The sequence below is a fragment of the Poeciliopsis prolifica genome, unplaced genomic scaffold (genome assembly GCF_027474105.1).
Source record: "Poeciliopsis prolifica strain line A6 unplaced genomic scaffold, Auburn_PproV2 SCAFFOLD003, whole genome shotgun sequence".
NCBI classification, from domain to species: Eukaryota; Metazoa; Chordata; class Actinopteri; order Cyprinodontiformes; family Poeciliidae; genus Poeciliopsis; species Poeciliopsis prolifica.
In genome coordinates this window covers 5,390,813-5,406,237 of record NW_026562378.1, presented here as the reverse complement: position 1 = coordinate 5,406,237, position 15,425 = coordinate 5,390,813, and the positions used below count along the sequence as shown (strand labels likewise).

Below are 15,425 nucleotides of genomic sequence, written 5' to 3'. Positions count from 1 at the left end.
CATTAGTAGCAGGCGCAGCTAAAAAATTTTTTAAAAAGAAGCTCAGAGTAACAATATGAAAGTTCGAGCCTAAATCGAGCACAATCAGCTCCCCTCGTTTAGTCCGTCGTCGTGATTAATCCCAGAATTAAAATTTCATTTCCTCGCTTTTGCAGAACTTCAGCGGGTTGAAGCAGCTCGGTCTGACGGTCCCCCCCGCATCTGGGAGAGAAGCGCAGCCTGTTAGTGAGGAACAAAGAAGAGCAGAGACAGAGTCAAGCAGGTGGAGGAAGGAGGTGCCACGGCCAGCAGAGAGAACAAAGAGAAGCTCATCTTTGGCTCCAATAATGAGGTCAGAAGGCGCTCTGGTCTCCTCTAATGACTTCGTGCGTCAGACCCGGGATGGAGCCGTTTGTATTTAGAAGGGATAGTAATGAATCTTTAAAGTTAGGCTTTGTTTAAAGGTTTATCGAGCTAATGCAGCAGGATGAAGAAGCTTTAAATACATCAATGAACAGCTCTGGAAAATATGAAGAGCCCACTGCACTGAACCCCACTGACAGCCTCCTGCTTATTCCACAAAATATTGATTTCTGAACTCTTCCTGAGTTAAAACATTAGTGTTGTTGTTTCTAAATCAATATAAACTTGCTGTCTTTGCATTATTTGAGGTCTTAGAGCATTGCGTCTTTGTCGATATTTTGACCACTTCTCATTTTCTGCAAATAAATACTACAGTTCTGGAATTTGGGAGAAATGTAGAATAAAAGAACAGCAGCCGTTTTACTCAAACATAAAAATATAAAGAGTAAAATCAGAGAAACGGGTTGTTTTCAATGCTCTCTCAATTGTTGCCAGAGCTGTATGTACAATGGTGCTGTTAATATGGAATCTGAGACAAAGAAATGTTCTTAAATGAAATTATATGTGATAAAAATTGTATGTTACAAGGAATAAGTCTTAGTTTGTAAAAAAAAAAAAAAAGAAATGATAGAAAATGGTCAGTATTTGTAAACTAACCCTGCCCCCTATCAGTGCAACAGTACAAAAGCCAACTTTCGCATTCAGTAATATCATCTTAAAAACAGAACAGGAAGTCGTCATTCATGCATTTATGTCTTCAAAATGTATTGACTACTGTAACTCATCATTCACCTGCCTAATCAAACCATTACAGGGTATCCTACATGTAGAGTGCTGCTGCCAGACCTCTTACCAAATCTTCATAGTTTTTTTCTCACATCAAATCAACACTTATCCACCTGAACTGGCTGCTTATTATCATATCTATATGTCCTTATAAAACTCATACAATATGACCAAGACCTGCTGGTTGTGTCACTTATGCAGCTGAAACCGAAGCGTGACCACTCACAGAGAAGCAGCGAGGACAATTCTTCCACAAAAGAAATCAGCAACTCACTAAAAGCCGCCAGTCTCTACGTCCTCTTACTGCACGTCTCCACTGATGAAGAAAAACGTCGAGAACTTCTGTCGGACAATTGGACGCGCCAAGAAACACTCCGCGAGAATAAAAGCTGATGATTGTTTCCACTTGAAGTAGAGCTGAGAAGTGGTGCGCCATCATTAATTTTCTACAAAAACGCAATCATTTTCTTTGGAGGAATTTAAAGATGGCCAAAGTCACGTTGGTGTTGGCCATTCCTCGACTAAATACCCGCCTCATCCTGCAGGATGAACTAATAAAGATTAGTTAGTTATATGAAGCCACTAGAGAGGGTTGTCGATTGGGTAAGATATTTACTGCTCAGAATCCCTAAACAGAACCCCGTCTTCTGCTGAAACAAGCTGCTTCTTTCAAACTGGAGAGCAGATGGATAAAACCGTGACCTTTTTTCTTATTCATGCATCTTTTTTATAAATATAAAGTGTGCCCACAGTTTGCACCCTAATTAAAATCACAACAAAGTATGCATTAATGCAAATGAGGTAAATGCAGACAGGTGTGAGATATGAAAACTACCCGCACACCTCTTGATAGAAAGAAGGATTTCCGAGAGGAGAGAAAGCGTGCGTGTGCTTGTGTGTGTTTGTTATGAAGTACAGATGCGGTTGAATGAAAATTAAATTAAGAAAAAAAACACTCCAAGGTGCTCTTCAAGCAAATATTTAACAAAGCTGTGTTTCCTGGCCAGTTTAAAAAAAAAAAAACAAGACGGCTTTGTTTCACATGTTGCCAACATCGTGGAGCAGCAGCACTCACGAAGAAAGCTTATCCTATTTATTGATCTATTGGAGAAAATTTACCTCTTTGTAAAATAAACTTGAAATATATGTATTTATATATATAAAAAAACAGTAGAAAGAAAGAAAGAAAGGAAATGAAAAGGCCAGGAAAAGGTCGACACACAAAGTCAGTTTTGGAAATATGAAATAGCATCAGGATAATTGGCCGACATATGCAGGGAACTGTGTGCGGATGTGTTTGTAGCCTGTAGCTTTTGCCCGTTGCCGTGATTTATACCTCTAAACATCCAAGCCGTTTAATCAATAAGCAAATGTCAAGGCCCAGAAAGAAATCAGCATTTAAAATCTATTTGATGAGGATATTAATAACACCGACAGTGCAATGATAATGATAGTCATTTTCTTCCTCGTAGTGTTTTCTTTTACTCCGACTTGCAGAAGACTGCAAATTTATTGCTTGGGGTAAATTTATTTGCAGTAAACTGAACAATTACAGCTACAACTTTTCACTTCTGTACCCATGAGAAAGAGAATGAGCACAAAAGCAACAATCCTGTTGGTAATAAAAAGGATTACCTGCATCTCTTCCTCCCCCACCTCCAACCAGTCTGCCCTTTGACCCTCTGAATGCACTAAAGACGACTGAGGAACATGTCAATGTGCTCCTTAGGCTCCAAAATGCCAGAAAATCTCTGAGACCTTTTGGTATTTTTTCCCATTCTGCGTAAACTGGGCAGCATCTTCTCCCACACAAGAACTGTGAGCAGCGGCGTCCCCCAGGGCTGTGCCCTCTCCTCTCTGTAAAGTGAACAGCACCTCAGCGGACCCATCTGTGGAACAACTGAAATTTGAAGAAGTCTTTGTCGTTGGTCTGAACCAGGACAATAAGGAGTCTGAATACGGACTTGAAGCGATAGTATGGCATAGTATGCATTACTTTGCCGCCTCGGAGGCCCCTATTTGGTGCGGACGAATAGTAACAGATGCAATAAGACAAGCGGCGTTCTCTCCTGATTGCGAGAGACACACACAGAGCTCAGACTCTGTCCTGACCTCATCCATCCCTGTAAGGTTTGGCCCATCAGCAAAAAACAAAAATTAATAAATAAAAAAAACAGACATGTCCATACTTCAACAATCAATCAGGTTTGGAGAGAGGGTCATCAGCGTTGACCTTCCCTCCACCCAGGACTTGTGCCGGCAGGTCTGGGGTCAGAAAAAGGGGCAGCTAAGCAACTCAGCATTTCCCACGCGTCCTGGACACACACTGTTTACACTTTTACCTCCAGGTCAACAATGCAGACTGCGATTTGTAATAAAAACAATCGGCAGAGAGGGAGAGACAGAGACAGCGTCTTCCTTCCCCTCCAGGCTAAACACAATAAAAACCTTAAAGTTAGCTTCATACTGTGAAACAAAACAAGCACATCTGCACTCACACAACTTGTTTTTTTCATTCTACTTTTTCAAAAGAAAACTGAACATATATATATTTGTGTTCCTGTTCACCCGTAAATAATCCATTGGGTGACACAAGCAGCAGGTGTTACGTTTGGGGGAAAATCACTTCTTTTTTTTATACAAAGCACCATTTAATTTTTTCTCAAAAGCCTTGACTTTTTCTTCTGAAAAACAATTTGAAGAGTGCATTTTGCATTCATTCTGGATACCCTTGTCTTTTTTGTTGTTTTTTTACATTTGGGCATGCGCATGTTGAAGGGAATCCCTCAGGGAGCGGGAGAAATCTCCCAGCTAGGAGAAACCGATGTTGGTGGTTTAGGAGAGGAACCAGCTCGGGCTTCACGATGAGCCTCCACAGCTTTACTTCCCATATCAACGTCCTGCTGATCCCCACTCCTCATCTACAAAAAGATTTGTGTGTACATTCAGCTCCCAGCTCTATCAACAAACTAACAGTGTGTCAAATGCCTCAGTGTTGCCTTTAAAGCATTCTGCTATGGCCATATCGCTGTAATAGAGCCCTACATGGCCAGATGAAAAGACTTCTCAAGCATAGCTAAATGCTTCTATTCCTGCGGCAGGCAGTGGGGGTGTAACAATAGCCGGGCGTTCAGACCGCCTCGAACTGATGGGTTAGTCAGGCGACTGATGTATTCTGACAGACACAGACAAGCAGGAGAATTGTACAATTTATCAAAAAGGCTGTGTCTCTCCCTCTGTCAGCTCCTGACAGGCATGTCTGCGGCTGAGAAAGGGCAGGTATCAAGCAACTCCGTTTGAGGTCGTGAAATCAGGATCTGGGAGGCGATGCGTCTCCAAGTCTCAGCGGGAGCGGCTTCCAAAGAGCGGGGTTTCAGGAATCGGCTCGTGCCGAACGGCGTGAAAACACCTCAAGCTCGCCGCGAAGTCGACCCACTGTTGCTACAAATCAGCTTCCCTCGACTTGTCATCCGTTTTGTTCTCGCTCGGCGTCTCTGAGCCCTCAGACCTTTCAGTCGCCTGCTCCATTACTCCTCAGCTGAGCCGGCACGGCCCATCAATCCTGCTGACACCATCAGTGTTTTACAGGCCTGCATTAGGCCTCCCTCACGTTTCCGTTCATTATCATTACAGGCTGCAGGTAGTTGATGTGTACAAGAGACACATGCCGGTGAAATGGGATCTCTTGACCGGGCTGTTTGTGCTTTTATTCTTCACAAAAAGTTTTGTGGCTTTCCGAACTTGCACGCCAAATGTGACAAATAGATACAACCAAGATAGAACCATGAAAGACGGTTGAGTATTCGTCAAGTGAGTCATTTTTGTGCTGATATCCTGCTGATCACTTTCACTTTTCTGGTAAATGATTTTATTGAAATCAGACTGAGAAGAACGCATCAAGTCGTGAACTCTGACAGACCCTCAAGGAGTTTGGATGAGAAACAAGCCCACAGCTTCACAGAGCCCCTACCGTATGTGGCAGTGCTTCTTTAAATGTTCCTACTTTGACTCGCATCAGATCCACCTGGAGTGTTTACTGAAGAAAAACTCAAATCTTTTCCAACAGTTTCGGTTAAAGTACCAGTAGAGTTTAGAAAACGTCACCGACGGGTTGACAGCAAAGGCTTTTTTTTTTCTCCCCTCCTTTCATCTAAAGGTTCGCGCCGCCAGGCGTGCGAATACTGACAATTTAGAGAAATCGATTAAGTGAACTGTCACATTTTTGGACTGTGCAGTGAAGTGCCAACACACGTAGTTTAGAAAAAAGCCAGGATGTTTTTACTGCAAGGTGGCGGTTTCATTCCCCATCTAGGCACAGAAATACATTTATTACTAATAAAATATCACAACACTCACAAAATCAAACATCTAAAGTATAAATAGTGGGGGAAAAAAATGCATCAGAGACTTTTATTTTATAGGAAGTTGTATCCTAATAAATATAGGGTCGATTTATTGAAATCGACCTTATGGCGGTGCCAAAAAGTGTCATGGTTGCTGTTTGCTCTGGATTTCTCCACTTCTCTTTTTCTCCCTCGCTTCTCTGAGACGGTTGTCGCTTCATATTTCATTCATCAGTCTTTATTTTTCATACACAGCGAAGGCAACACAAAGTGCTTCAGATCATCTTCTGCAAAGTTTTGTTCTCTTTCTGTGCCTTTAAAGCCATGCGGACGCAGACAGAGGTCATTTATTTTGCTTGTGCGCGCAAAACATTTCACTTCAATCTGAAGCAAAAAAGAAAAGAACGAGAGAGACAGCAGGTTGCACTCACTTTGTTCACCACCTTGTTTCATTCTTCGATGTTAATGAAAAGCAGGTTTACAATGAATAAATGTAAATATATATAGACAGACAGACAGACAGACAGACAGACAGACAGACAGACAGACAGACAGACAGACAGACAGACAGACAGACAGACAGACAGACAGACAGACAGACAGACAGACAGACAGATAGATAGATAGATAGATAGATAGATAGATAGATAGATAGATAGATAGATAGATAGATAGATAGATAGATAGATAGATAGATAGATAGATAGATAGATAGATAGATAGATAATAAATATATTCTCAGTGTTGATTTGTTTTATTAGGTCGTGAAATAAAACAAATGAATTTATTTATCAAATAGATTGGCACTACAATAAGTAGCTAAAATTAAGATGCGTCATTTGGGGCATTTTTTGACCTACAGAGCCACCATGTGGCAGAAAGAGGAACGACACCCACATTGATCAGGCATGTCCGACAAAACAGCCTCAAAATTGGTTAAATCCCCTGAAAATGTATGCTGGCAGCAATAACTTTCACCCAATTATTTTTCAACCTCAAACTGCATCATGTGTGGATTATTGATATTCACAGCCGACGGGTCTCAAGCCCCCACCAATTAGAGTTAACCGTCAAATAATAATAATAATAAAAAAGCAGCAGTCCGTTTGTGCGCTAGATATCTTGTTTCTCAGTGAGTGTGAAATGAGAAGGGGGCCAGGCGATGACACTGACCTTCACAATCCACAGAGCCTGTAATTAGTCGTGTCCCTGCCGTAAGCAGGCTGCCTTCCCTCTACGCTTAAAAGGAAACTAATACAATCACTCGCCGAAAAGACTGCATGCTGGTAGCATTTCTTGGGCGCATAAAGGTCACCCTCCACAACACAAACAGCGAGAGTGGAGAAATCGAGGGATAATTAAGGAAACTGTCGTAATTAAGAGCCGGGAAGAGGAGACTTGGGAGGTTTCAGCAAACTTGGTTGGCGTGACTCAGCAAGAAACCGTCCCCGTAGTCTTCCTCGCAGAAAGAATGGGAAGGAAAATAGGCCTGTGTGAATAATTCAGTCACTTTCTACTCTTTAAAGAGCAGCAATGTTGAGTCCAGGAGCTGCTCTGCTGACAGATTCTCCCACCTGAATCTCTGCATCTCCTCCAAAGTCACTGCCAATCGCTGTAGGTCTGCAGATGTGCCAAAAACTCTCTGTTTCCAGACGGCACGTTGAACAGGCCCAGATGAAATGTTGGAAACTTGGGGTTTTGTTAAATAACCTAAGCCTGCTTTAAACTTGCTCAGCGTTCTCTCCGACCTGCCTGCTGTGTTTACCGTTTCTGTGACAGATTATCTGTATCTATCATGATGTTAAATCTTCTTTTGTCTTCATTATTAGTGGTTAACCCTGACTGACACTTTCAACAGACTGTGTTGGGAAAACAGAGTGTCTTCGGTCAGAGGCTTCCTCAAATTCACTGTAATACAGACAGCTACAGGAGATCTTTCCTGCCAACGGCCGTCACGACCTGTAATAACTATGTGAATAACTTCAAATCATTATGAGGCAAACATTGAATTTCCCTCGGGGAACAATGAAGTATTTTTGAATTTACACTTGAAATGACTGAAAGATTATTTGATTATTTGATCTATTAAGGCTGTCACAGAAAGAGGTAAATCCACATGTATGTAATCCTTTTTAGATGCGTTGCTGTTGTCTCTCCATGTTGTTTGTTGTTGTGGTTTCTCAGTTTTGTTTTCTCTCTTTCTGCAGGTGCAGAAGCAGACTTCACTTCCTCTCCATGCTTCTTTCTCTCCACTTATCTCCTTCTTTCCCACTTTCCTCTTTCTCTGTGGCTCAGTCAGAGCAAATCCTCGTCTTGAAGTTTGCTGTTCCACCGAGACGCAACGTGAAAAACGTTCGACATTCATGCTCTTTTAAAGGCGTCACATAAGCAGGCTCACGTAAACTTTAATGTTCATAACTTATGATAATCGCATAATAAACCCCGCAGGGCCTCGGCTACGTGCACGAGACATTAAAGTTTACGGCAGCGCTGAAGCACCGAGAGTCCTCAAGAACGGCATCGCCTCTGAAATGCTGCACGCCTGCACTGTAAATAGATGGGATCGCACCCAAAACGGATGTATTTGTGTTGACAGTTTCTGACAGCTTAAGGGCTACATAGTGTCTGCGAAGGCTGTATCACTCAAACAGAAGTGTTTTCTTTGCAACCACGCCAAGCACAAGTCCTTGTCTGGGTTGAGTTGTTGTTGTGCACACACACACACACACACACACACACACACACGTGACGCAGGCGGCCTGGTCCGCGTCAGGCTCAGCGAACATGTGTTGCACCTCTGAAATGACAGTGTAATTAACCTCTCACGGTGGTGGCAAGGCGGGATTCAGAGCAAGACCCCGTGTACCTGTTGGTCCCCGATGATTACGGCTGCCGGCGGACACGGGGTCAACCCAGAGCATCACCAAGGCAACAAGGAAGGCCACCTGCCAAGGCCAAGCTGACCTTCCCCTCAGCTTCATCCTGAGGCAGAGAGAGAGAGGAGGGGGTTAGGGGGCAAAGAGGGAGAAAGCAGAGGAGGAGGCATTCAGGAAGAGGCTGGAAAACAACCAACAAATGCAGCTTTCCAAACAAACAGTGGAAGAGGTGAGCTGCTAAAGGTCAAAGGCAGAAAAACACAACCTCAAAAAACAGACGCGACCCGAGGAAACTGGTTTTTCTAGCTCACACAAGTGCAGTCGTATTTCTGTGTACACCTGGAGCATCAGTGGCAGCATTTCTTTCTGATTTTTTTTTTTCAAATCATATTTCACTATCATGTTTTGTTAAATCTACACTGATGTTGCAAAAAATAAATACATGGAATAAAAAAATGATGTAATTATCAGTCATTATGAGGCAAAACCAGTAAAGCCATTCAGCCCAGTCAGACTAACATTTCATATTAATGAATATTAATCGATATCTGAAGACAATAAATGAAAATATCACCCTGTTTTCAGTGAGTTTTGCTTGTAATGTCACGTCCTAAAGTGATATTTTAATCCAAAAAAACTATCCTGAAACTGCCTGAAGTTTTTTAGATTTTGTCCTCTTAAAACTACAAACTTAAATGCATTGCATTCTGTGGGTCTTTCAATAGGCTGACAGGTCAACAGACTGTTGAGCATTGCATAAAAGCAGAAGGAAAAGTATCCATGGCCATCAGATTTTTTAATAGTAAGTTGAAGTTTGGGTTAAACCAACCTGTCAAACATGAATTATTATTATTTATTTGTTTTTTTGTTTTTTTAATCAGCTCAAGTTTATTTTTAATATAATTTTTGCAGATGAGTCACTAAGCAGAGACAAACCTGACCAACATGAACGTCGCATGATGTCGCCTCACCTGTCTGTCGTCTGTCTTCCACTGGCCGGGTCCTCACGGCGTGAAGCTCATGGCAGCGTTCACTCGCAGCTCGGATCTCCTCCTCTTCCTCACCTTAATCACAAGACCCCTCTGGAGGAAGGAAAGCACAAAGACACCCCGTCAGAGAGCACAGTCTGCCCTGGGGTTGGTCCACGGCCTTGCACCGAGGTCCACCCACACATACACAGGCGCCCCACAAATACATATTCATACACACACACACACACACACAGGGCTGAAGATGTGAAGGCCCAGATTCTGTCAGATCCATTGTTTACAATGAGTTCACCTACCCCCGGGCTAAATGTGATCCCCACTCTAAACATCACACACAGCTCCCCCCCACCACCACTGTCCCGTCCAAACGCTCACTGTCTGTCATGTGCACACGCACGCCCTCTTTTGCAGAAATACACACACCCACTCCCAAAGACACACACACACACACACGCCTGTACTCTGTGGACACATAAAACAACATGCATAATAAACTAAAAGTCCAACTGATTTCCAAAATATGTGTACATAAAAGGAAAGCTGCAGAGGGGCCTATTAGCTGAAACATTTCACAGCTAATCAAATATGCCATAGAAACCAGTGATGACACACACACACACAAACGCACACACACACACACACAAACGCAACGATAAATTTGCACAGTATTTGCAAGGTAAATTCAAAGCCTGTCAGAGGACAGCAGGAGAGACTCTTCCTAATTACAACTGAGTGACAGTCTGTGGTGCAAGTGTGCTATCAAACACACACACACACACACATGCACGCACACACGCAAGTGCATGCACAAGGTAAATTGCCCTCCTGCAATAATAGTGTGTCAACACGCCTCTCTTTGCAAAGGGGAAAGTCTGCAGGCTTCAAGAAAAGACAACAGTCACATTAATAACAAAGTCGTCTCCACTCCTCAAACCTTCATCATTCATCAAATTTCATTGAAATGCAACTCAGTCCACTAATATTATCCTGGGAAACTTCTCTGAAAGGACCGCGATTCGTTTTCAAACATCGGTGTAGTGCCACTGCCCCCTAGTGACGGGAGAGTGCAACAGCGAGAACCACAGGTCTGCAAAGGAGCCAGAAATAAAGATGCAAACTAACAGGGCAATGAAATAATCATCTGAAACAGCTTCAGTGAAGTCGGATCAAAAAGGAGAAAATGTTCATTATTTCAGTATAATTACAAAATATGACTCCTATATTCTTAGAGATCACACAACAGCCACACATTCGCAGTGTCTGATGTTCGTGATCAGAGTTCAAACTTGTGTATTTGTGTGTAACAGTTTGAACCTGGTACAGTATGTGAAAGTATGCAAGGTGCATGCACTCTGAGTAGTGATTAGGCATGCTGCATGGCTGCACAGAGGCCTATTTCTTATTCCCTTTTGAAAGACTGAGTCAGGGCATGCATTTTTATCAGCTTTGTTCTGTGATACACTCATTAAAGGAGCCCAGCCGTGCATGTGTGTGTGCGCGCATGTGTGTGTGTGTGTGTGTGCACGCTGCTCGTTGGGAACAGGAGAGAGAAAATGTCCCGTCATCGGAAGCAAAATTGTAACCTTTGCAAAGTCTTCAACAAAACTCAGAGAATGATTTTAGACTTTTTTTTAATGTATTTTGTAAAAAGTAAGTCACGGGAGATAATACACGAACATAAACCTCCAAACCTGCAGGGATCAGTTAGATATGCAAATATAACAGCGACATATTACAATAAATAAAACACCTTTCGATGCTTGATAGTTAAAAATATAAAATGTAAATTAGGGATGTCTGTGGAAGGCAACGCTGTAGAAGTCGTTGAACGTTTATAGATTGAACAGTCACTCTTTATGCAGAAAGACAATTTAGCTGCTATAAGGTGTAACTACTGTATTAACACATTTGAACATATAATTTGCTCACATCTCTTACCCACAATCTAGTAGAGAATCCCCAATGAAATAATTTTCAGCATTATGGAGAAATATATTCTTTGTAATGAAATTACTAGGAGCTTTTTGAGGCGAAATATTAATGAAAAAATTGAGACTGTGAATATGGTTTTTCTGTCCCAAATACATGTCAGACATAAACACAAACATGAACTTTATTTAAAGGAAAAAACATATCTTATCTTTTTTTTTTTCAATCCAAAGAGCCATTATCCTATCACTGCGAGTAAATAAATGCTACCTCGAGCTTAAACACCTACAAGAACCCTCTAAAAGGCTAACTCATCAAGTCTAATAAATACCTACAGTTGGAAATCCGTATGTTTCGTTAAAAGTACTTTTACAACAAGCAAACCAGTCAGTTTTCAACCCAGCTTTCTGCTACATGTTATTGAACACACTTTATATTTAACTTTTTTTTTGTCAATTTGTCAAGCTGATTTGTAAATCCCACATCATTTGTTGTTTGCTATTAGCAGTCTGAAAATAAACTGATATCATTTGATGTGACAAAGAAAAACACGTTGTTGGAACCATAACCAGCACACCTTGTATCATTTGTATCCTTTGTAAATTGAACTCTTAACACAGAAAACAGACAAAGATCACAAGCTGCTTAATTCTCCATATTCTTTAACCAAAGTTATTAAGCGCTGGCCCCCCTGGCTAATGGACCGCTCTGCATATCAGGACATTTTTACAATTGGACCTCAACACAACGCCATGCCCACAAAATTTGACATCACTGGCATCTCATACATCACTGTCTATAGAAACACTCTGGCAGCAATCATGTCACTTTTCTCCAGGCTTGTAATCAGAAATCAATGGACAGACAGTAGCTTATTCTGTGTTCGCATCAAATTGGAAAAGTCCTTATTTTCATTGTGCAGCTGTGCTGCTGCAGGAGCGATTAGCTTTGCTGCACGGCCGTATGTCAACGTCATGAAAATGCGTCCGCTTTTCTCTGAAATAATCTGAATTTACCGTTAAAAGGACATCAAGGTGAGTTTTATTAAATCCTCTCATCAACCAGAACATGTAAGGTTAACGGAGCTGTGGTATCTGATGGTAGTTGTAAAGCTTTGAATCTAAAACACAAGTTGGAATGTCTTTATGTTAAAGGGTGTCAAACACACAGACACACAAATCCTCACGCACTCCAGCCAACTGAGCACAAACATGCTCAAGATTATCTGAGCACATCAAGCCTCACCCCATCTAAAATTATCCCTCCTGCTACATCACCCTCTCCATCGCCGCGCGTCTCAGAGGGCTGAGAGGCTGAGCCGTGTCGTTTCTCCCAGTAATCACGCAGGACTGACACGCCGGCTCATTGGCAAGCAACCAGGCAGATCTACCTTCTCCACAAACACACACCCGCGTGCGCCGCGCGTCTCCCGCCGTCGCACAGCATACGCGCGCGCACGCGCGCACGCAGCTACACACGAATGTGCTAAATTGCTCCTGCGGATGCAGACTCTGACCTCATCTGCCGCATCAAGAAGCAGGTTTGCTAAACAGTTTTTGTCTGATGCGGCTGTCGCCGGCATCCTGCCCCGTTTGTCACTCAGAGAGATGATATCATCTGTTAGGATAGGACAGGAAGTTTCATATCAGCAGAGCTGTTGGAGACAGGAAGCGCGTCGTTACTGGATGACCTTCGTGGCACACGGCTGTTGCCGATGTTTTCATTTAGCTCTAGATTTAAAGCTTTTCTTTTTGTCTTTTTTTTTTTGCCCACACAACACTGTGAAGCTGATCGATCAGCTTTAGTTGATCATTTTCACCTAAAAAAAGTGAAATTACAGAGAAGAACTTAAGAGTCCTGAGAAAGACCAAGAGTTTTTTAAGCTGAACACAAAGTATGAGTTCTACTGTATTTACATGCTTTAAGTAAAACACCTGAAACTGTTTCATGTTTCAACAAGGTAGATGGTGAGAAGAGGAGCAAGTGGGCATCAGAACTATCTTGTTTTGTTTGTTTGTTTGTTTGTTTGTTTTACACGTAGTCCTCAATGTGTTTTGCGTATTAAAGTAGAATTTAAATCTGTTTCGGGGAAATAAAGCAGGGGGACAAACTCCAGATGAAAATAAAAAGAAAAGAATCTCCGGCTCAATTGCAGCGCGAAACACGAAGTGAAAACGTAGAAGTCTGAAGGCCACACGCGCGTCTCATAACAGTGTCTTCCCCCGTGCTGATTTTTCTTTGCCCAAACACAAACCAAGCAGACAAAGAAGAGGGTAAGAAAAAGAAAAGAGAAAAAGAAATCCTATCAGTGTAAAACAAAGTGTGTCTCCCTAAGGCGGAAAGATATTGAAAATGAAACGGGCAAGAAGCACAAAGCTCAGTGGGATCGCATGTGAAGCGTTGCAGATTTCCACCGATATGCGCCGTATTAACATTCAGTCGGGGTGTGTAATGCCCGCTCTCTCCCGAGCGAGCGAGGCAGCCATTACGGCATGTTGCTCCTCTGCTGCTGCTTTTGGGCCGCTGCGCTCGCGGAGCGGGTGCGTGCAAATGTGTACAGGCGCTAAATTGCACAGACACAATCTCACAAAACGCGGACGCCACGGTGTTCACGAGGCACGGCTCCTGGCGTTCACCCGGCTGTTGGTGATCACGCTTTCCATTCCTCCACATCCTCCTCCCCGCTTTACGGATGCGAAGATAAGTTGCAGCTTTCTCTGTCAGAGCAAGTTGAAAGACCGAAAGCAGGATATGTTACATGAGTTAATTCGTTTGATTATAGAGGCAAAGGTGTGAAATCCCACAATCCCACGGGGCATCTCTCTCTGCTGCTGTGTATATTCTAATAAAATCACCAGCTAAATAAGTGAATAAGGATTTGCTGAAATTGCCTGGCAAGAAAAAAAAAATAGCTTGGAAGGAGAGAGTTGTGAGTGAATGTTTGAATTCAGGACCATTATCTGACTGTGGTATCGACTGCAGAGTTCAGAGAATGGCCTTGGCTCTAAGGTACCATTACAGCTCAATTGATCTGCCTGCACTTAAGTCTAAATCCCACCTTGTTGCACAAGCCATCGTTTTAGGATCCAGAGACCAAGACATATGTGCATGTGTGGGTTTGTGTTTTAGCATTTCTCACCTTGTAAGTCCCTTTTTTTTCAACAAAATCTATGTTATGGCAGAGCCCAAGGTCTGGACTCCATGAGACGAAGTGTCATTTTGGGGTTAGGAGTTAGGTTTAGGGCCAAGGCGCTCATTGACTTTATGCTAGGTTTTATGGCTAGCCACTTACTGGTTTAGTGTTAGGCTGTAAAAATGAATTGGAAATGAATGGTAGACAATGTGAAGTCCTTGTGAAGATACTAAGACGTGTGTTTACACAGAGAAACACTTTAAATGACAGGAGTGGAGGGTAAATCATAAATTCTTCTGAGCTTTTCAAAGTTTCCATCCCATTGTCTCCTTACTTTCATGAACTAACTCCCGCCCTTCGACTTTTCTCAGCGCTGCATCTCTTTCACTTCGTTTTCCTTCAGCTTATTTCGGTTTGTCGAGGTGAAATCAGGTGCCTCGATGTGAAAATGACTGAATATCCAGTAACTGATACTTCTGGGAGTCTGGACTCAGTTTTTAAACGAGCAGCAACATGGCACCGGGGGCAGGTTCCTCTTTTTGTTACCCCACTCAGACAAAACTAATTCTGCAAAGACACTGGTGGGGGCTGGGGGAATAAGTATCATGCGACTCAAATAATAATAATTCAAAAACTACAAACACTGATCTGACAAGGACGACACAAGAAAGGCATAAAGAATAAAAATAAAATAAATAAAAGGCTATTGGAACCAAATAAACAGTACTATAACATCTCGAATCACTACAGAATCAGTCTAACATGCTTTTCATGCTTGTGTCATTCTAAGCTTTGCAAAGAAAGCTTTTTTTAAAAAAGAACTGGACATTCCTGAAGTAGCCAATAGAATTTTCAGACACCAGCACCACCTTCAACAGCCGTTTGTGGTGAGCACCACGCGGCTGGGTGGGTGTCAGTGAGCCATAAAAACAAATGCTGTTTCATTTTCTGCTTTGTGCCCCCGATTCTCTCTGCCACGTGATGCCGCCCTGGGAATAGAGCCAAATCCCCCCCCCCACAATTTTGC

The 15,425-nt window shown here is 42.5% G+C and overlaps 2 protein-coding genes across 2 annotated transcripts in view; both read right to left on the bottom strand.

Moving 5' to 3' along the window:
* Nucleotides 1–8,452, bottom strand: part of tafa4b (TAFA chemokine like family member 4b) — a 33,562-nt gene extending 25,110 nt beyond the window's left edge. The window contains exon 1 of the mRNA XM_055027418.1: nt 8,338–8,452. Coding sequence (XP_054883393.1) covers nt 8,338–8,452 — 115 coding nt within the window. The remainder of the gene's footprint in view (nt 1–8,337) is intronic.
* An 889-nt stretch (nt 8,453–9,341) lies between these two features.
* eogt (EGF domain-specific O-linked N-acetylglucosamine (GlcNAc) transferase) overlaps nt 9,342–15,425 on the bottom strand; it is a 36,570-nt gene continuing 30,486 nt past the window's right edge. Inside the window, exon 15 of the mRNA XM_055027417.1 lies at nt 9,342–9,429. Coding sequence (XP_054883392.1) covers nt 9,352–9,429 — 78 coding nt within the window. The 3' untranslated portion in view covers nt 9,342–9,351. The remainder of the gene's footprint in view (nt 9,430–15,425) is intronic.